The 22,753-nt window shown below is 39.6% G+C and overlaps 3 protein-coding genes across 6 annotated transcripts in view; 1 reads left to right on the top strand and 2 right to left on the bottom strand.

Moving 5' to 3' along the window:
- Nucleotides 1–1,133: 1,133 nt before the first annotated feature.
- rab31 (RAB31, member RAS oncogene family) lies at nucleotides 1,134–10,523 on the bottom strand. Its single transcript, XM_046051035.1, has 7 exons — nucleotides 10,365–10,523; nucleotides 9,323–9,402; nucleotides 8,448–8,529; nucleotides 6,889–6,960; nucleotides 6,023–6,129; nucleotides 3,678–3,787; nucleotides 1,134–3,005 (listed from the first exon to the last, which is right to left on the bottom strand). Exons 1-7 carry the CDS (start codon nucleotides 10,398–10,400, stop codon nucleotides 2,908–2,910), a joined length of 585 nt encoding a protein of 194 aa, XP_045906991.1. The 5' UTR covers nucleotides 10,401–10,523; the 3' UTR covers nucleotides 1,134–2,907.
- Nucleotides 10,018–22,753, top strand: part of acss2l (acyl-CoA synthetase short chain family member 2 like) — a 98,473-nt gene continuing 85,737 nt past the window's right edge. The window contains exons 1-4 of one of the 4 annotated variants that reach the window (XM_046051025.1): nucleotides 10,018–10,401; nucleotides 13,005–13,257; nucleotides 13,507–13,590; nucleotides 16,623–16,982. The gene's annotated coding sequence lies outside the window, so the exon portion shown is untranslated. Of the gene's footprint in view, nucleotides 10,402–12,986; nucleotides 13,258–13,506; nucleotides 13,591–16,622; nucleotides 16,983–22,753 lie in introns of those variants that run through there. The other 3 variants (XM_046051024.1, XM_046051029.1, XM_046051026.1) reach the window with 3 other exon arrangements.
- On the bottom strand, nucleotides 11,483–22,188 carry ralbp1 (ralA binding protein 1). The gene is made up of 10 exons (XM_046051031.1): nucleotides 22,056–22,188; nucleotides 20,032–20,337; nucleotides 17,483–17,914; nucleotides 16,612–16,961; nucleotides 15,914–16,075; nucleotides 14,564–14,695; nucleotides 14,177–14,287; nucleotides 13,917–14,038; nucleotides 13,709–13,829; nucleotides 11,483–13,272 (listed from the first exon to the last, which is right to left on the bottom strand). The coding sequence occupies exons 2-10, from the start codon at nucleotides 20,282–20,284 to the stop codon at nucleotides 12,973–12,975; spliced, it is 1,983 nt and encodes a 660-aa protein (XP_045906987.1). The 5' UTR covers nucleotides 20,285–20,337; nucleotides 22,056–22,188; the 3' UTR covers nucleotides 11,483–12,972.

Genomic DNA, 22,753 nt, shown 5'->3' with positions numbered 1-22,753 from the left:
TTTTTCTTTTGTGTGACTTCGAGGGTTGATAATAAGTTGTGAACAAGCACACTGTATTTCAGACTACCGTTGTTAAGCAGGTCAAACTGCAAGTTCACTTTCAGATCGGTCTAGATTCCGGTCATGAACAATCATGTCAAGTCTATTTATGTAGTCCAATATCATAAATCGCAATTAGCCTCACCCTCTACCCATAGACCCTCGATTTGGATAAGGAAAAACTCTCTCCCTTGTTTAAACATGTTTGATTGTTGCTGGCTGAATGCCAAAGCCAGCGTTGAAAAGCATCAATACAGTTCATCTAAATGGGCGCTAGAGGCTGGCTACAAGACAATTTTATTCTACAACTTGTGACGCTGAAATGTGACCATTAAATGAAGAAAAAATTAAAGTAAAAGAAAAGTTTGTTTTGGAGGGGAGTCCTGATGTTTCATACGGTGTGTTTGTTCAGTGTGAACTATTAATAACCCACTTTACTCTCTTAGAGACCATTGACACCTTTGGCTATGGTCAAATCCATCATCATGACATAAGTGTAGACCTCCCCCCTGTAAGCTGCTGAAGGGGTAATCCACTGCACTGTACTGAATAGCACTCTGGAATGCTCCACTCTGCATGTAATTTGTGCGGTTTACAGCTTTTCAAAAGATCACTTTAACCATAAGTGTGGAAAAATAACACACATACTAGTTTGTTAAGTGTTTGCTATTTTGGGGGAGAGTAATATCACTCCTCCAAAGTTGCAGTTTCTTACGTAAGAGTTAAGAAGAAAGCAAAAATGTACATTTTAATAAAACACGACACACTGTTCTCACATAACGTGGTTTTCAGTGACTGGAGTAAAAGCTTCACTGTGTAACCAAATACTGTTATTTTGACTTGGAGGTTAGGTTTCGGAGATGCATACCATGTTTCATGACGTCAGGAGGTTAATCCAAGCTGTTACCTTTTGTTAGTTACTGCCCTATTCTCTCGCTCAACTTTCTGGTGTCTATCAACAGAAATGTTAAACACTAAAACAGAGAGGCTATATTGTAATCCTTTAAAAGTGTACTGGTGCCACTGACAAATTAAATCAAAACACATATTTTATCCGTACAGTGGATAAAAGTAACAAAAACAAACCAGGAAAAGAGAATAAACACTACTTTATTACATTGATTAATACACAAAGGTTAATCTGGCCTACAGAGGATACAGGAAAGCATGACTTAGGCATACAGTATAAGGATGGCTGCAGATAATTGGCAGTTTCAAAGTTGACTGTTATGCTTACAATTAGTCTGTACTCCTTGAAATTAAGTAATTCATGCATTATTAGTATGCACTCTTTAGCCATGTCACACATTTGTTTAGAAAAAAATAAAGGCACATGTGGCGACAAATATTGTAGGCTGCTGTAATCTCATCATAATGTCAACATGGAAAAAATCCCAATATCTCAAAAAATGTATTTGTACAATATGTCATTATCGCTTGTATGAAAGTAATATCATGCCAAACCGCATTGAAAAATCTGCATTTTATGAAATGTTTATAAATCTGATGGTACATTTGACATACCGTAATACATCTGGCCCACCAAGCAGCTCCAAATTCAACTTTCAATTTCAGCTCATTGCGTTAAATGTGGAAGATTGTGTGCAGCTTAATATCCTTGGTGATTATATTCTCAGTTCAGGATTCAGAAAAAGTCAGGTCGCATCACTTTCTGGGATGTATGTACTTACTAACTCACTTTTTGATGTATGCAAAAGTGCTGATATAAATTTCTAAAGTGGTCAAATCCAAGGGCACTACTGCCAAAGAAACAATAGCAAACAATTATCATCCTGTAATCTTAGTTTACACAACTGGGCTAAGGACTATTTTCATTGTTACCCATTTCCACTTTTTTGCAAGGAAATTGATTGGTTTAGGGCTACATTCCCATATATTCTTTTACAGTTTGGTTAGTATATAGAGTAAAACTCTTTAGGAACTTTAACAGCTTTAGACATGTTTAGAGTAAAATACATGCAGGTCGTTTCTCTTCTTAACAATATAAGAAATACACAAAAAAACTCATGTGTGGCAGTCGTATAGTCATTCCCTGTAGTGAAATTTCAGCATGTAGAAAACATCTTTAACAAATCACTACGTAAACAATTCTAGTATTGGTCACAGTGTTTCAACAGGGAGTGTCATACTGTTATTTTTAGTCACAATTTAGGCCTCTAACCTTATTATTCTGCAGCATTACAGTTAAACCCTTATACAGCAAATGTGTGTGTGAAAACACATGACAAAGTGGAATGTAAAGCGGCTGCATTTGAGTTACAGAAGTTAACGCTCATCTAAGGTTTGATTTTGACTGTTTATTAAAATATTCTATTTCAATTATATACGAAAATGATATACAAGTCCCACAAGAAGAAAAGGGTTGCCTTTTGTGTTTGCCATTTAAGAGCCACGGCACAATCAAGATCTACAAAGCAACTGACTCTTGAAATTTCATGAACAGCCAAAATCCAGATTTTTTTTTATTAATTTGTGCTGAATTTTAAAGTTAAGATTGAAAATGGGATAAATTCATCTCTTTGTCATGAGCTGTCACACAGACAGAAATCTTAATGTAATTCAGGCAAAACACCAGCTGAGGGGGACAAACTGAAGGCTTTTTGCTTCCTGACCTCGTCAGAGTTGAAACTGCTACAATTAAATGACTAAAATAAATGTGCAATGACACATAAAATACTATTGGTAGGTCTTTCTGTTTCATGTTGCAGTTCATCACATGTGCAAGCTGACCTCGGTCCACTGTCTCGTCTTTTCCAGGATTAAGACACTGTGTGCATAGTGGACTATGTGCTGTGCTGGAGGGGTCTGCGGTACCGAAGGAAGTAATCTCATCAGGCACTGTTGGTACTAGCAACACCTCCTGGCGGAAGGAGCGGGCTGCCGGGTGAGTTTAAAGGACTCGTTGCTGTCCACCTCAGGATTTTCCAGGGGTGGAATCTGTTTACCTAACACACAGCAGAGGTCATTTCCAGGTATATTTGACCATGTTAAGCATACACACACACGTATATATACCATATATAACTTACAAAACTGAGAGAAATGAAAGCAGAAAAGGCACATTGACAAAAACACCAAACGTCCATAGTAACATGAACACAAAAATATATTTAATTTGTATTTAAAATAATTAATAACTTTTTTATTTTTATATTTTTTAAGTAACAGCCTCCAGCTTTGTCAAAGGCCTTCTCTAGCCTATCTGAGACTATACAGGTCTTTACTTGAATAATTTAATTGAGCAATAGCATATTACACTCCCCAGCCACTTTATTAGGAACACCTGTTCAATTGCTTGTTAACACAAATAGCTAATAAACCAGTCACATTGCAACAACAAAATGCATTTAGGCATGTAGACGTGGTCAATACAACTTGCTGAAGTTTAAACCGAGCATCAGAATGGGAAAGAAAGGGGATTTAAGTGACTTTGAACGTGGCATGGTTGTTGGTGCCAGACGGGCTGGGCTGAATATTTCAGAAACTGCTGGTCTACTGGGATTTTCATGCATAACCATCTCTAGGGTGGCCAGTGAGTGTGTACACACACACACACACACACACACACACACACACACACACACACACACAGCATACAGTAAAGACACAAAACCTACTGATTTTCTGAAAGAGCTCTTCAACATTGACAGCATTTCTGGCACTAGTCTCAATGAAAATGGCTGCAATTGATTCAGCAAATTCCTTAGCTTCCTTCATAGGAACTTCCCTGTAAAAGAGAAGGACAATGAAGTTTAGTGTGGAAGTTGGTTTGCAGTTAAAAAGGGTGCCATGCCAAATCAACATTTTCATCACTGACTTTCATCCATTCTATCTCTTAACTACTTTTCTTTCGACAACTGCTGGAGAAGACAACACATAAAAGAGGAGTGGAGGTTTTTATGATAAATATGAAACGATACCAAAAGATTATCTACTTGAACTAGTGTGGTGTCCCCTTCCACTGATCAAGCAAACTGAAAAAAGTATGTCCAATAAGGGACCTGTGTACAAAGCCACTGCAGTGTTTTTGATTTAAGGTGGCCAGTTAAGGACAACATTTAAAAATGGTAAAGGAGAAAACATTCCTTAGCCAACACACTCAAAGACAGTTGTCACAAAAAGATACTGCAATGTGTCTTGGGCCACTTTATCGATGTTTTGGAGGTGTTTTTTTCATTTTCTTTCTTTCTTTTCTTTGGGGACCATGTACAATATTAAACAAAAATGTTACCATTTGATGTATTGTACCAGAATTATCTTTTAGTTAATAGCAATATTCAAAGAACAATAAAAGTAAATTTCTTATGCTTTTGAGGGGCTACAGAACAAGCATGAAGTGAGTGAAGTCTTTTCAAGTGAACACATGCACATAAGACGCATATGCATGCCCCACCAGATGTCATCGTCCATCACAATGTTTCAATGTAGTCATCGTCCGCTGGAAATTATGCAGACCCTATTTCTCATAGGGCTGCACAATTAATCGAATATTGATTGCGATTACGGTTTTAGCTTCTCACAATTAAATGAACATGATCGACGGTGATATTGCCGTTTAAAATGTGTGCTCCGCTTATGGAAAACTCTGCTGCATATCAAATCAAGCGCTTCCTAAACTTACAGCCAAGGGGTTGATTTGGCTGCGCGCGCACCGTCCTGCTGCTACAGTCCAGAGTAGTCCACGAGTCCATATGCTGCGGGGCTGGTCGCGGCCCTTCTAGTCAATGTTTCGGAGTCCATCAGACGCAGCTCGTCCCACAAACATGCCAGATGCAGCTCTTGCCGCCGCTCCACGAAGAATACACAAGTCTATTTTTAACGGAAGCCGTGTCAAGCTGCACAGAGCACACCAAACTGGTGCAGGAAGTCAGACACAGATCGGCATTGAGAATCCAGTCAATTTTCAAAATAAAAACACCCATGCATACTCCCGATCATAAATCCACAAAAAACACAGGTAAAACAGACAAAAAAGAACCATAAATCTATGTAGCCTACTTAATCATAGAAGAAGCACAAAAATCAAGCACTGATTACCAAATCTAAACATGTCAGCAAAATCAGGCAGGGAATTCTGAAATGCTCCCTATGGCATATGCAGCCCTGCAGACAACCAAACAAAACCGGGTTGCAGAGAGCCATTGCTGGTAAGCAGAGTCGAAGCCATAGGTATTTAGGAGATGATGCACTTTAAGGACCAGTCTTATTTTAATGCAAAGATTTGTACATTAGCAGAAATGCAGAACATCGTGGATGTGAAAACAGTTGACTGTTTATTTAAATTTGAAAGTGCAATAAAAATATGTTGTCCTTAAAATCAATGAATAATTTTGATAAATAATCGTGATCTCAATATAGATCAAAATAATTGTGATTATCATTTTGGCCATAATCGTGCAGCCCTAATGCCCTCATGCACATTACCATCTAACTGAGTTTTGTATATTACATGAATACACGTAATGAAACAGAGCTTCGCTATTTGCTTTTACTGACAAATTACTGTACTGTGTTTAATTAAAATACATTATACAGTAGTAATACAATATAGTACTGTTTATCTAATATAAGGTTGGCGGTGGTTTCAGTGCATTTCTACATTTTAAACAGGCCTGAAAATAAACTGTAGGCTATCAATGCCAAAAACAGATTATTAATTAAATATTCAGATTGTTTTCCCATATGTTGTCAATATAAAGGCCCAAAATGAACACTGTAAGTGGACTGCTTGATTACTATTGAGCAAATTATTTAAACAGCATTTGAATAGGAATGATTTTTCCCAAGCTTTTTGATTCACTGATCACTGTAACCATGGTCACTATGAGCGGTCTTCACTGTAAAAATGAGCCTCCTTGTGTATAATAATTAGTAATTTGTAAAGTGTCACTTTAACTTGAAAATGATCACCATAATATCCCTGAAAAGCTTTGACAGTTTAAGAAAAGACCCCTTTGCTCACCTGATGTCTCCTAAATCATTCTTGTTCCCGGCTATGGCTACAACAATGTCCTCTGGACCGTGTTCTTTCAGCTCCTTTACCCACTTCTTCAGTGTCTGGAAAGAGTCCTGAACAAGAACACATCACGGTCAACTATGGGATAGGTTCTTTATGAGAATATGGCCAACATTTTCCTCAACTTGCGTCACATATTCATAGCATTAGACGTGGTTTTTCAGACAAGTTTCCATTAACAGACCAGGAAAGAATGACATTTGTAGGTCATGGAAGCAAGGCATCCCGAAGTGATGGAAAAGTGATTGAATTTTACATCAGGCTCATAGTGGCTCTTCTGTTACACAGATTTAATAGACAAGGAGTTACTGAACCCAGCAGCAGCTTCAATGGTACAGTTAGGGGTGAAGGGACATTGCTTGAGCAGTTGTTAGGCGAAGCAAAAAGGGTGGTTAGTTATTCAGTTTTGTTACAAGGATTTCATCATCTGGTCTGGGGATTTTAAACAACTCGCCATGTCGCCACCCAACCCAATTCTAATTTACTGTCACTGCTATAATTTAAAGACAATAATGTGTATGTGTACCTGTATATCATATCCACCTTCAAAATGAACATAAGGAGAATAGTTTACTCTTGCATCCTTTGCACTCTGATTACTGCACTATTTGTCAATATGTCTATACTGTTTTGTTAATAGTTTGTATATTAGTGTTGTCTACTCTGTAGTTTGTGTCTGATTTTATATTATTATATTATTATTGTATAAGTAAGCACATTGTGAGCAATGTACAATCCTGAATCTAATTCCTCACATGTGTGCACATACCTGGCAATAAAACTGATTCTGATAAGTGTTGTGTTATTCTTACCAGCTTAGTAATGTCATAGACAATGACAGCAGCAGCCGATCCTCGGTAGTACATGGGTGCTAATGAGTGAAACTAAAAAGACAACATATTTATAGTAGTTAGCATGATCGAGCAATATATCAACTCAAATCTTATTTGTATCACACTTTTATACACAAATGTCATCCTTTATAAAGATGACTTCAAAAACAGTCTGTGGCCATTCAAACAGAACACAATCTTAAATCTGGGTCATAAATTACAAATGTTGTGTTAACCCATAAAACACAGTTAACTTTACTGTGAGTGGACTATACCCTTACATTCTTAAGTGATGAGTGGTCGATGGAAAAGGTTACTTCCTTACAAGTTTCAACTCCTCTTCACTCACTGTGAAGGTTGCAGTTTATGTGTGGGTGTTATGCAGAATGTTCTGATAGGGAAATCTTTAAAGTCTCTACATGAAAGTTACAAATTGTAATTGACTGTACCTTAAAATGGTTTTCAAACATCCAAATCTTTTTATTTTTGTTTCCACACCTTGCAATCTTCTTCTCTTTTACCAGTACACTGCTAACTTTACAGGACATCACATCATCACTGTACTCATGGAAAATCATGCAATACACACTAGTGCTAGACCGATTAATCGGGCTGAAACCTGCACTCATGAGGTTGATATATCATCCTAAATCATAGCAAATCTAATCTGAAACCATTACTGGCTAGCGTTAAATATAAATAGTTACATTATACTGTAGAGAATAATACAGTATAACGGCGTCACTTCTGACAAACTACCCCATTCTCAGTTAAATACCAGTCACTTTCTGAAATCTGCAGCATAACCCAATGTGTTTTTTTATTTAATTAATTAATAAACATTACATCTAAAACAACATGTTACTGGCTAAGATAACCATATATATTAGATTGTACTCTACATGAAATAATGGAATTTTACATGACTTTGTTTTGATATCAGCATATGTATCGGCCACAGGCCTCCCTGTTCTCTAAATATCAGCATCAACCATTGAAAAACCCATATTGGTCAACCACTAATACAAACAATGAGAGGGCTCACTCAGCACCACTAGTGGTCAAACACTTCACAGTGTCTTTCTGCTGCATGCAGCCAGTGTTCATAAAAATAACATCTTAGTTAGTCAAGTGCAGTGACACAATTTCCTCAAATACCAAGAATATGGACCACAAAGACAGTGAAGTGTAATATTAAAGATACAGACAACTTCAAACCCTGGTAACAGAGGGTTCAAGGTATCGTTTTCACACACAAGCAGAAAACACTTGCACTACTTTTTCCGTGCTGTAAGCATGTCTGGCAAGCTTCAACTACACTCCCCTTTTCCATAAAATGAATCATTATGATGATGCTGCACTCTTGTCACTGTTGTCACTGTTGAAACCTATGAGGAATCATCAGTTTTAACGCCTAATTATAACTCCATGTCATGAGGATCACTCACAGAGAAGCGATAGTGTCACTTCTAGCTTCCTGATGCAAAATGTACACCTAAAGCTAATACTAAGTTAATAAGGAGGAGTTTCTTTCTCACCCTTTCCTGTCCGGCTGTATCCCAGATCAGAAATTTGTGTAGTTCATTTCCACTTGGCACTGTTTTGGTTAGGAATGATGCTCTGTGGATGATAAAGAGCGTTTCACAACGATGCTTCGAAGCATGTTCTCTAGCAGGCATAGGAAACCAAATGAGTACAAGTCAGCAGAAAAGAAATAATATTGAGAATAAAGATGTTTGACAGTGACGCATGTTGCCTGACTTATGCAATGTTGGGTAAGAGGTGCACAAAACAACAAGAAAAAGCCAACACAATGATATCAGTGATGACGGTGGGCTCAAAGATTTGTTTACATAAAACTAAATAACTTATCTAATCTCAGTGTATCTCTGCCTATTGTTGCTGTCATATTTTATAAACTGTAGTCATTTCACTAGTGTTAGTGTATACTCTAGTGTACAGTATATTCATTCATATTTGAAGCTTGCGCTAAATGAGCCAAAGGGACTGAGGTATATTACATTTCCTAGGCAACCCATTTTTTCCCGATATCAGACATATATTGTTCTATCTGTAAATCAAACAGTTTAGCTTAAAAATGCTTCATGAATGTTTGATTCATATGATCAGTTATATTGGTATGATATTAACATGTAACCTGTCTTAATCATTAGTATATTACATTTGACTTAAAATTTCTATTTGACATGACACCTCCCGTGGTCAAATCGCAAAAGATTGTTGCCAATTCAGACTTCATCAAGCCCTACCTTAATTTGGGACTACAAAATGTTTGGGGCAAAGATAGCTTAAACAGAGACTAAAATCAAGCATAATGTTGATATTGTTTGAGTGAGTTGTTTCCTGCTATTACACTAATGTCTAATGTGGTTTGTAATGGCAATGCTCTTACCCTATTGTGGGACTTATGTTGTGGTCAAAATGATCCTGTACAAATCGGCAAACAATGCTGGATTTCCCAACTCCAGTGTCCTGCAAACAGAAGTCCGCACATCAGTCCCAGCACCCCAGACACACACATACACAGACTCATGGGTCATTATTGACTCCTATTGATTAGGCAACTGTCTGGTCACATGCCCACCCCATCAGATAGCTTCCTGTTAGTCCATGAATTCTACAAAGTAAGTTAGCTCGGGATTTATAGTCAATTTTACTTATTTGTGCAAGACAACATACTGCATTTCCCAATCACATAAATAACAATTACATTTACATGAAAACTCAGGGCCTCTTTGGCTGCATGTAAATTAATGTATGTCCCGTGCCTTTTATGTAATCCAGGCATACTGACAAGATTAGGAAGGACAATATTTGGTTAACTTGGGTTGGCTGTTAAAATGCTTAGTGAGCATTTCAGCGGCCTGTGGCAGAATGCACGAGGCCTGGTAAACGTTTATGTAGCTCCAACAAGTTCCCAGTTACCTTTACTTCATTAATAATCTACCACTTTGCAGTCCAAGCGTCTCTGACCGCCCCTGTCTCCCGTCGATAAAAAAGGACCGCTGTGTTTTGCTAACGCAGCAGGAAATAACGGCTTGCTTGTAGCGGTTGGTCTGGCGGTGACGTCATGGCTGATAAACTGTCAGAGCCGTTCAAAACTACAGATAAAAACCCGCAGAAAACTGCAGTTCATCGATGAAAACATGAAAAACAGACGTACAGGACGATGTAACGAATGTAAAGCGACTTGCAGCGCTCACCGGCCCATCAGCTTTTGTTTTTCAGTTAACTAAGTTAGCTGTCAACATTAGTTAAAAAAATGTATACTTTTCTGACGAAGAACAACACGAAGAAGACCGTTCCAAAAACCGAGACCGATATTCGTGTCAGGTGGAGTTGCTAACTTCTGTTAATGTGTTGTTAACGACAAATGTTGTCGGTTAGTTAACACTCAGACCGAAGGAATTTCAACAAAAACATCTGCCACTTACCCCTAAAAGGCAAACTTTCAGCTCCCTTATGGCCATGGTAAGTTGAGGACGTTTTTAAATCATTATTTGTCAGTGTTCACTCAGTGTCTTTGTCTCGTCATGCTTGAAACTCTTGATTTCCCCCCCCCCTCTCTTCTTGGATAAAAAAGAAACCCAGCCCCTGAGACAGACAGGCTGACCAGACCATCGCCTCTAAAATACTGTCAAGTTGTGTAAACGACAATATTATATCCGGTGGTAACTTTCAAATTTAAGACCATCATAGCCCGATATAAATTACTCCAGATTGTAGACTTCCTCCAGATATGTTTCAAGACATCGAACATAATATGCTTGGACTAATAATTTGTCCGTGATGTGGTTTTCCCACAAAAAATTTAATTATAAAAACATTCTTACAGTTAACCTACATCTGGCCTACTCTTCCATTGGAAGAAATCTTTGACTAAATGTACAAACATTGTTTCAGAAGTAAAACTAGTAGATGCAAGTGCTTTCTTAGTGTATGTGCACTGAGACGTAATACATCACACTTGAGTAGACAACTACTGGCTTCAAAATTAGTTGCCATTCACAAAATCATGCTTGAACGTATATGCCTTAAACGCAAACGTGATCAGCAGCAATGTGAAAACAGTCTTGTGTGAAACTCTCCCGAGGCTACATTACAACTCTCAGTAATGGCCAAACATCCAAGTGAAGGAAAAAAAAAAAAAAAAAAAGGCAAAACACATTTTTGATTGGAGGGGGCACACTTTAATTTTGAAACCAGTTTTATGCATGTCCGGTTTTCCGGCTGTTTTTTTTGTCCTACTTGACGCGCTTACTTTCCAAATCGGAAACCAGTTAAAGCAATGACAAAAAAGTCGGGTGGATCCACTATCGCTAAAGTCTTGATTCCGAGTCAAAACAACAATTACAAGCTTCACTTCCTCAAAATGGATGCAAGGGTTTTATTCACAACCTCATTAGCCTGGGAAAGGGAAAGTTATTCAGAGAATATGTAATGGAAACTAGGACGTAGGCCTACTAAATATGGACCACAATTAAAGCCAACAGAGTTGAGTAAAAAGGTAAACATCATCTCTTTGTGTTAGAGAAACAAACAGAGATTCAGATAAATGATTAGGATCGACACTTTATTCTTCACAGCATTATTCTGTCTGCAACAATAAGCTACAAAAGCCTTGGAACAATATGAAAATAACCTCATGAGAAGCTTCTGAGCCCAATCTAGCATTTATCTGTTTCAGTCACAGGATTAATAACAGGCTGAATCATGAGTCCAGATGAGATTGCTTCGATTTACCCGTGACCAAAGCAGAGGCAGTCACACTAACTTTAATTAATGATAATAATAAAAAACAGAACATATGACAAAACATAAGAGCTGAAAATACAGTATGTTTGCAATTTTACAATAATATACACAAACAGTAAGTCAGGTCATGCCTTTGCTTTAAATATCACTGAATAATAACTTTTCAATAGCCATGGATCAAATGAAATGATTGACTTGTAATCTTGACCTTTTTTTGTTGACTCACTTCCAACTGAGGCCATGGATAACTCCACACATCAAGAGTCACTCCACACCTCAAGAGTCCACCCCCCCCACACACACACAAAACCAAATACACAACAAAACTAAGCAAGCCTCCTGCGTGTCTCTGCACACATTTTGGCGACAATCATCACTACAGATGTGTTATTCCATGTAAAGCTGGAGAAATGTATTTTTGTTTCCTTGTTTGTGCATGAGATAACAGAGAAGATGATTGCACTACAGCGCAGAGTGTTGTTACACAGAGTGACTGTAACAACACTGCCTGTTTTTCTACATTTTGCAGTGATTAATATTGTTTTTGTTGCGTATTTACAACACCACTGTGTCTATGTGCATCTGCTGTTCCAAGAAAAAAAAGCATCTACAATATATTTATACATATATTCATATATTACTAAAAAGCGGCAATTTAAATTCAATGTATTTCTTGAATAGTCATCCGTATTCTTCAGAATACTACTTAAATATATAATATATAGATAGACCAATCATAAATTCTTCATTATTCAAAGAGCTTTTGTATTAGTGGTTCACAGGGGAAACGTGTCCAGTCTGGCATCTTCAGTTATGGCACAGTGGTCTCTATCCTAACAACAAATTTGCATCTAGGTAAGGGACATAGTGAGTACAGGGACTGAGATTATATCTGGTCTACGTTCATTTCTTGAGCCCTTACCAGCAAAAAATAAATTTTATGTGATCTTCTTACTTGCCTCCATCCATCCCCCTTCTTCCTTCATACAGGCTTGGCACCGTGAATCTGATAATATGGACCATCTAATCTCTAACAGTAATAGCCAGTTGTCCGCTACAGCTGCTACTGTTTTTGTGTTTTGCATGTGACAATGGGAAACAAACTGATTTCTACTAAAAGAGTCAGGACGCCAAAGAGAGAACAGATTTTTCCATGGCTGCCACTTGGTGGACACAATTGCTAATGAACTTATGGATCCAGCAAAGTGAACTCTCCAGTGGAGATCTAACAGCGGTAGAGATGTACAGCAGACACAGAGCCACCAAATAAATTGCTGAGATGACATCTCACATGTTGGTGTCTCTCCTGTCTTTGCTAGGTGAGGGCTTTGAAGGATCCTTAGCTGCTTTGCCATTGGCCGAGGCGGCGGTGTCTGCAATGGCAGCCACCGCGGCAATGGAGCGTTTGGTTTGCTCCTCGCTCCGGGGCTCCGGGCTCGGCTGCGCAGGGGGGGCCTGCTCAGCCAGCGGCTGGACGGTCTGTTCCTGCTGCAGTTTGTGGCTCTGCAGGAGGCGAAGCTGGACGCGGAGCTCCAAAATGGCTTCCTGTTCCTCGTGGATGGCCTGGTTCAGGTGGGTGTTTTTGTTCTACAGGGCAATAAAACACAGAGAGTGATTGAGAAACCAACTAGTTCATCTCAGGCAATATTTACAGGGAGAATATTTATTATATATGGCTCCCGTCCATACTCTAAAAACATCTGCAGAAAGAAACCCACAAATGAAGTTGGGGAGATGTGGGGCATATGTGTTGTACAGCGCCAGCAACAGAAATGAAATGTCATGGAAAGGAGAGAAAGTTGTAAACATTTGTCATAATAGGTGAGAGATGTGACCCCAGGAGTAAACCGGGAGAGGACAATGAAATGCAGGAGTCTCCCGTGAAAATCATAAGGCCTGCAGTCTGTACGTAGCCTTAGTAACACATACAGTGTTCTAAAGTGCACTTTTAGAATTTTCCTGTCAGATCTTAAGTGAAACTTCAAGGTAAATATTAACCACATATGCTGCATGTTTTTCTCACCTCCAGTTCCTCATTTTGCTTCTGCAGGTCTTCAAGAATCATCTGAAGCTCTTCCTCATCTTCACTCTCACTTTCACTGTCTGACGAATATTCCTCTGTCTCACTGCGACCCTGCTGCCGACTGAGGAACACAATGTTACATGTCATTTAAGTTGCATGTCATGTTACAACACATTTCCTACCTAAAATGGTTTCAGTCTTCCCACACCTCTGTATGTCTGCAATCTCTGCTCGCAGTCTCTCGATTTCTTCCTTCTCAGTAGCAATCTGTCTACGAAGCACCTGCTCAAGAGAGATCAGCTCCTCCTGCTCTGTTAGGATCTCATTTTCCTGATTATTGAAGCGAAGTGGGGGAAAACACAAAATGATTGCATCTCAGGTTGGCATTGATGGAGTTGAGTTTGAGTGAAATGTGCGTTGAGACTTTCAGTCTTTATAAACACATTTTTGTGCGTTTGAATGACTCACCTGTGCTAAGAGGAGGTTGATGACTTCCTCTTCATTCTCGGTCATTTCCTCTTTTGAAACATCTTCCTTTGAGAGGCTCGCTATCTCCTGGGCTATCTTGCTCTCACACTCCTAAGAAGACCAAAGGAGGAAAGATACAGATACAAAGCTCAATGATCAAGCAATTCTGTGTTTTCCAGTGAACCTCATATTGTTAATCTTTGTTCAGACTATATCAGAGAGGTCATAATTCATGTCTTTGGCCATTTTAGAGGCTGTAGTTTCAGTATAGAAATTACAATATTTGAATTACTTTACTTTACTGCTGTAACTGAACAAGCAATGATTGTTCTTCCCCTTTTTAAATTAAATACCTTACATATGAACACACAAATGGACACAACTTACCTGACGTTTGGCCTCCCTCAGTTTGCGTTTTAGAGCGGTCAGGATTCTCTGGACCTCCCAAAGTCGCTCCTCTTTAGACAAGTCCTTCACCCCCGCCTGCAGGTCCCTGTGCAGGCAGTTCAGCAGGAACTCCTAAAAACACATTTTTATAACATGTCAAAATTTTGTTGACACTCCAGAACAACTTAAACTTAAAATGAGTGCAACAGTCAAACATGTTTCAATTCCAATCAGGGAAACAAAGAAAGGGGGAAAGTATGGTACAGAAATCATCTTTCTTTTAATGGCAAAGTCTGCCATAAACTTTAGGGACTTCCTTCATTACTGGAAGCATATGCATGGACTTTTAACATGCAAACATGTCATTTCACCCTACATGATTTCTTCTGAAAGAGGACACAGGAACCTTATCACTGGGATGACACTTAAGAACCACTCCAGGTATTTTAATGCTGACTTTCACAATGTTGCTGATGTAAAGTGCAACAAGTCAAGTGTCTCCAGTTTTTGTTTATTTTTCCGTGTGGCGCATGCACTGGAACTACTGGCAACATATTAAGTCCTGGCACACTGAGAAACTGAGGCAAAGATAAAGATGTGCACTGCTGACAAGACAATGTAATATAAACAGAAGCAGCTTACTTTGCTAAATTTCTGCGGCATTACTACGTATCTACTATGTAATCTCTACTCGCCATCTGCGTACTTAAAAACAGTATGTAAATTTAAATTTAGAGAACTCAGAAACAGCAATATACCTAATAAAATACTTTTCAAATATTTCTCTGAAGACAAAGTATACACATTTTACCAAAGGCATCATAAAGCAGATGCAAAAAGGAAATGGATTAGGGCCACGACTACCAATTTCTTTCATTATCCATTCATCTGTAAAAATATTTTATTTAAATTAATTGATTAACCAAATTTGAACCAATTGTGTCTATAAAATGCCAGACAAAAGTGGCTATCTTAAGTTTTCAAACTGATGTCCTCAAAAAGCTTGTCCAACAAACTGTTTAAAACACAAAGATTCAATTAACAATGGTATAACACAGCGATAAGTAGGAATTTATTATTGGAGATTTAATACTTGGCATATCTTTTTGACATTCAACATGAGCTGGAGCTTAGAGACAATTAGCTGAGCATCTTATATCTCATTTGTTTAATCCACACAAAAAAAGACAACAAGTTGTGGCTCCAGCTTCATATTAAATGGCAGGAAATAGAATAAGTGTATTTTCCCCAAAATGTCTAACTATTCCTTTAATCTTCCATTGATCGGTTCTGTCAATAAATTAGTTGACTAAAGTTAACAAATTGGCTGCAAAGCAGGACTGAAGCCACCTGTCGTCGGATCTCCTCTTTGATGCTCTCCTGGGTCTCAGGCAGCGCCGGCATTGTTGCCATGTTGGACCAACGGAGGGGCCGCACCACTGGCTTCAGGACTACGTCTCCAAACAGCTCCCTCACGTGTGTGAAAAATATGTAAAGGACACGGTTTCCAATCTGAACACAAGATAAACAAATCAGTGAAGCCAAAGCACACAGTTTTAGTACTCTGCACAAGACTGCATCTAGTCTTGCAGTGCATGTCAGATAGTGTTTGTATTATGTGTGTTAGACTGCAGCATGACACCGAATCGTCACAAATTCCTGCATGTTTATTTAGCTTGATCAAACTGATCCTGGACTCTGCTCATTAATTGAAAACAGTGTTTATTTAACAGTGTTGTTGCTACTGCTGCTGTTGGTTCACAGTAATTGGAGCAGTCACAGAGACGTCCCCTATGGGAATAAATTATATTCACTAAACTGGGCCAGGGTTTTGGGATGAACTGAGCGTTTGATCCAATAAGAGCTCAGTTGGTTTGTTGCTAAGGGGAGGTTTCTAATCTTCAGGTACACTTAAGCCTCAGCCCAAGACTCATTTTTGTATTTAATGTTTAGTTTGCCTGTTGCTGTTGAAATTCTGCTCTCTGCAACATTTTCTCTTCCTTTGTTATATTTTCCCATTCATTGTTCATCCACCCTTGCTCTCTGACCTGTATGGTAGGGTTGAGGACGATGGAGATATTCTGAATATTCATCTTGGTGTCCGCCTCCCTGACGATGACATGGTCCATGTGCGTGATAAGCCAGGAGAGAATAAGTCTGCAGTCCGGCGCTACCTCGGCCAGCAGCTTCTGGAACTCCGTCACCTTCTCTGCCTCCACCTGCCGACCGCAGGCGTCCTCGAAGCGCTGGGTCAGATCCCGGCCCAACAGGTTTTCTGGCAGCTCGCGTAGGTACTGCTTCAGTAGGCTGGCAACCGTGTGGGGGTCATACTCCTCCAGGCAGGGGCACTCCTCACGGTCATATGCTGCTTTCAATTCATCCACCTTGGACTTCATACCTGAGAGGGAGAGAAGCCAATGTGAGTATGAATCAAACACTGAGATACATACTAGTATAGGGGTGTGCCATATCGTGTCCGAAATATCGGTATAATTTTTAATATGATTTTAAAAATTCTGATTGTGATGATGTAAATATTCCTAATTGTTGATGTAACAACGTCATGCAACAACAAGCATGGCTGAAAGCAAATGTCACATTGCTACCAGCTCCAAGGTAAGCGACGTCAGTGGAATGGAAGAGGTTTGGTTACAAAACATCAGATGTAACAAACTATGTATAGTGCAATAAGACTGTAACAACAAAAGGGGGAAATACAACAAACTTATTTCACCACCTCAAGTGGAAGCACCAACACTGCTAAAAATCCCGTGAAGAATATTATTATTGCAGAAATATCATGAAATATTGTCATATTATTTTAGGGCCATACCCCTAACTATAGTTATATCTTTTTATGTACTTTTTTGTTATGGAGCGGATGATGTAAAAATCAACAGCCTCCCAAAGTTTCTATACCTGAGACCCGGTAGATGCCTTCACACTTCATGCCATAATTTTCAATGTAGTCCACACATTCTCTGAAGACGGCTGGCAGCTGGATACCATCATAGAGAGCTGTCCTCTTGACAGCTTCGGCCAGAGGCGCCCCAAAGATGGGCCTGAAAGTGGGGGTCTCCACTGGGACTGGCTCTGCCTCTGTTGTCGGCTTCTTCTTCTTCTTCTTCTCCTTCCATTGCTTAACCACGTCTGCAGCTGTCAGGTCCTTAGATTTCTTATCCTTGGCCTTGTCCTCCTTGGGGCCCTTCTCCTTCACCTTGAAGTCCTTTTCCTTCTTCTTGGAGAAGCTGGGCTTCTTGAACACATGGATTCCCTTGGAGCGCTTCATCTTGGATGGGCTCTCGGCTTCGTCTGCTGAACTGTCCTCCTGGAAGGCGGCGTAGCCTTCCGCTGTGAAAGTAAAGAAAGAGTAACAAGAGGCAAAAATAGGGTTAGATCTGAGGAGAGAAACCCCCCTGTTTTCTTTTCCTCCTCCTAAGACAGAACTATAATAGCAGCGAAATAGAAACAGGAAGAGAGATGTGTGAGAGAGAGAGAGAAGATGGCAAAGGAGGGGGAGAATGGGGACTTAGAAAAGAGGTCAGCCACCGATTTAGCATAGCTCCCACTGCACCTTACGCTTCTCCTCTCTAGAACAGACTCAGTTCAAATATTTTTCCTCAGAGCACACAGCTACAACATGGTCTTCACAGTTTTTGTCTCTTCTAATTATCTCTACTCTGGATTTTCCCACCCGAACAGACCCTGTTTATCACATAGCTGCCTGAGACACACCTTCACCAGGCTCTCTGGGTGTGTCTGTCACTGTCCATCTCTTCCTTTCTCCCACCATACCCTGGTGTAGGAGCTAAATACAGACATGGAAAAACACTGACACAAAGTGGACAATGTGCCTGACCAGTAAAGGAATATTTCTCACCGATACAGCCAGCAACAGCCAACATTATGGAAAAGTGGGAAACTCTCTTTACTCAACAACTACTACTACCACTACTGAGGCTTCAACAACATTACAAATGTATTCAGTCCTCAGCTGCTCTAAAGCTGAACCATAAGTAGATGACCTGGATGTACTTGGCGGCTCCCAGATGTTAAGGATTAGGATGGTGATATTCTTCATTATTCTTAAAACATTTCCTGTGTCGCTGAAAAATCCTAAAACACTATTTAAAAACACATCAGTGAACATTTATCCTTGCCTAAATTCATGGGGTTCAAGCTCCATAGCAAAAAACGCTTTCTTCAGTTGCTGCACATTTACTACACATTAGTATACCGACCGTATACTCAAGTAAAGCATGGCTGCAAGTACGCAAGGTTGCCAAAATGCTTTTTTCATAATTATGAGATATCATAATGAATGTGTTACTACAGTATATGACAGTGTAAAAATGTGGGATTTACCCACTAAACTCATTTCTTATAACCAACATTAACTATAAGACACCTTAAAGCCAGGGCAAGTGGCAACCTCTGGGTCTGAAAAGTAAAGCCAATGAGGAAGTGCCTTAAACCAGCATTCTTTCTAACGGCCAGCAGGGGGCGACTCCACTGGTTGCAAAAAGAAGTCCAACTTGACAAAATTACTCTACTTCTCACCTGATTTATTACTACCTAAGTATACACTTTCATAATGGGTTTATGGTCTCAATCTCTAGTTTCAAGTCTTCCTACAGCATGACCATCATATCTTTTAAATTATGGTCCCATTTAGAAGAAAACATACGATAAATCAGGGTATTATTTGGGGCAGGGCTATCTTGTGATTGTGAAGGTGCTAACATAGCAGCCTGTCTATCAGGACAGAGACGAATCGTATTCGCTGCACTGTGTACATTTGACCAGCACCATCAAATAAACGTATTAGTCGGCTGTTCATTTTTTCAGCAAGTACATTTTGTTTTACACATTTTTTTTGCTAGCCAAAATTAGCATCCAAGTTAATGTCACAGTTACCGTGAATTACGGATGCAACTTGCTAACCGAGCTAGCTAGTGCCACCCTCTTGTCCAAATAAGGTCATGTCCAGTCTTCTCTGGTTCCAAAAAAACAAGTTGGCAATGGCCAAAAGGCTTCAAAATGGTAGTCCACAAACCAATGGGTGACATAACGTTGGCTACGTCCACTTCTCTTATACAGTCTATGAGCTAGGGTAGGCAACACTGGAGAAACTAGCAAGAGATGGCTAGAAAAAAATCCCACCCCCTCCCTTCAGGCGTTGATTTATTGATTGCTGTCGGGATGTAAAGAGAATTTCAACAAATACAACAAGAAATAAATTCCCTTTCCTAGCTTTAAAGTATTCTCATTCCCATGAATATAGTTTTGTTATACTCAAACGTGTATTAAAACGTCTCAGCCATTACTCGTAGCTTTGATGAAGCTTAGGAAAAGGCTGAAAGAGCAGCAAAATGTCCAGTAAGTGACTTTTGTTGAGAAATATTTGTCAGAATGTTTTTTCCAAGGTCAATAAACCTTCAAGCTCAAATTACAGGATCATTTCTTACTCCTTTTCTCCTTCTTCTTGAACTTGTTCTTCTTCTTGTTGTGCTCTTTGTCATCGTCTGAAACGTATGCGTCAGGTGCCTCGTGGTGGTGATGGCCATCATGAGGTGGCGATGGCTCCCCGGTGCGGTACAAGCCGGGGAACTTGGTGGGACTGATCTCCTCGGAGCTGGGGGTGCGGGCCACGCCCCCTGGGTGCTCAGCCCTGCGCTGCTCTGCAGGGCTGCTGCTGGGGGGCAGAAAGCACTCAGTCATGGCTGCTCTGGCCTTCTCACTCCTCTGACTGGCACATCACCTCTCCATCACGCCTGTAGTGGACAAAAAAACAAGATACTAACAATACAAACCTCCAAACAACTTCTCAGATAATCTGTGTGCAGATGTTTTAATTATTCCTTCTGCTTGTTATCCACCCTTTTTTATTTAACAGGCAGTGGGCCAGGTCTGTGAGTTTTACAAAGCTTTCCAGTACTTTCCACCATATAGATGAAATTATTTTTCTTGATTGTCTCATTCTATTGGATGATTCTAAACTTTCAACTTGGACCCATTTAGAGAAATTGTACGACTGTTTTTCATTCAGTTTGAATATATCCTACAATCGTATGCATGACTGAACTATGTTGCAGTGTATGTCTTCTCTCAGTACAAGTTTCCTCTTCTGTACCCAGGACTCTCTTGCAAAAGATATCAACCTCAATCAGTTTATCTAAACAAATAAGAGTTTAAAAATATGTTTTGCCAGAGTAAAATAAAGTTACACTAGCTTATGAAGACCTGCTGAACTATGTAAACATACATTAGAGCAACACAAATGTACATGAACAGCAAGAAAAAATCAGAACAAAATGCACTCATTGTCACAGCAGTATGTGCACCACCAAATGGAAATCTATTTGGCAATTTAGTTAGATTAGGAAATATGTACGCATGGTTCAGGAACCATGTTAGACACAACTGTAACACAATTAACCAATAAAAGCTTACATTATCTTAAGCTAAGATAGGATTAACATGCTTCCTCTTCTTTCTTTCTGTCCTGATTATTTTAATGACTTCTGTTTGAACAGAACAAATGCAGCAGTGATGTCCACCCACCAGATGGGGCTCTATATGAACAAGCACATCTTCCATGTCCTAGCTACTTCTAGCCAGCCAATTCTGACATCCAGAGTCAGCTAATATAAATACTACACTCCTCTTCATCAAACATAGAAACAGTGATTTATCAGAAACACAGCGCTGATTACTGTAGATAAGCAGATATTTAGTCATCTGATGAGCTGCATGATTACACAAGAATTTTAAACAACAGTACGGCTGTCAGCATAGATTATGTTACATTAACGCACAACGCGAAAGTCATCAGGTTGAACATGTTTTAGGAAGTAGACACATTTACGGAACACCAGCAAGGGTGTGTTTAAAAACACAAGCCCCTATTTACAAGCTCAAACCGACAGCAGGTTGAAGATCTGTTACATATTGATACTAGCACCAACATTAAGTTAAAGTCAAGTGGTTTCTGTAATGCATTCTCAGCTGCTCCAAGAAAATACGCAGCAGCACCAAGAAGACAAATGTGACAAATGATATAACACAGCAGCTATACGTTCACTAACTAACGTCTTAATCCTTCTTCACTGTGGGTAGAGTAACCTCAGTTTTCTTGCCCTGTCCTGTTTGCAATGGAATACTAATCAACCACAACCAGTCACACACCATCAACGTCCTCTTAACATACTCGGGTTCGTTTCTCTACTAATGAATTTAGGCATATTAACACTAAAACAGTCAGAAAGTAGGAGCTCTCTTCTGAATGGAGGGGCCCATATGCTAACGTTAGTTCAGCTAGCTGCCAACCTGCTAAGCTAGCTGATTAGCCAGCCTGTCCGTCACGATTAAAGCCGCTGTTTCGACCAGACAAAACCAACATGATATATAGTTCGTCACATGTGCTAAACTCTATTTTGCAACAGCTGTACTGTCGTTGAACACGAAAAGCACTAAAGAAAAGAAACTTTACCGAGTACTATCCCGTTTGGTAAATTTCAGAGTACAGCTTCCGGATGGCTGTATACTAAATAAACCTATCTGCGCTTGCGCAGTGGGACAAGTGCATAGTGGGAAACGTAGTTCGAAACTGAACGCTTCATTTCCTTCGGGCTTTCATGAGCTTTCACCGCAAATGTACTGTATAGTCTATGCAGGTTTCTTGACCGAGAATGATCTGGAATTAATGGAGAATGTTTAGGCTGTGGTTTCATTTTGCTCTAAACCACAAGGCTGCTGTTATACAAGCCTGTGTACAAGAGAAACTGTCAAATAATGTTTTGAAAAGTAACTATAATCTAAATTTGGTAAAACCACTTGCTATTCTGAATCATGTGTACTTTCCCAAACGCTGTGGTTGGAGCGTTGGTCATCCTGACATATGAAACACATTAGTCCTCTGATCTTTGTTGGCACCGTCTGCTCCAAACCCAGCTGCAATGGCGAAACGAGGTCGTGATTCAATATCATAAAAAAAGACAAACAAGGTCTCATTGTGCATCGGGTACATTAGTCTGTGCAAACTGCTGTTGCATGCCAATTGGGAACAGAATCTGTGATAGAGCACCCTGCTGCCTTTTGAAAATGCACTGGCATTACAAAGAGCATTTGTATGTGGCAGTCAGGGATTGGCATTGGTAAACATTCCGTTTCCCCTCCGCTTGCACGAGA

Source organism: Micropterus dolomieu, linkage group LG06 (genome assembly GCF_021292245.1).
Source record: "Micropterus dolomieu isolate WLL.071019.BEF.003 ecotype Adirondacks linkage group LG06, ASM2129224v1, whole genome shotgun sequence".
In the NCBI taxonomy this organism is placed as follows: domain Eukaryota; kingdom Metazoa; phylum Chordata; class Actinopteri; order Centrarchiformes; family Centrarchidae; genus Micropterus; species Micropterus dolomieu.
This window is presented reverse-complemented; position numbering and strand designations above follow the sequence as displayed.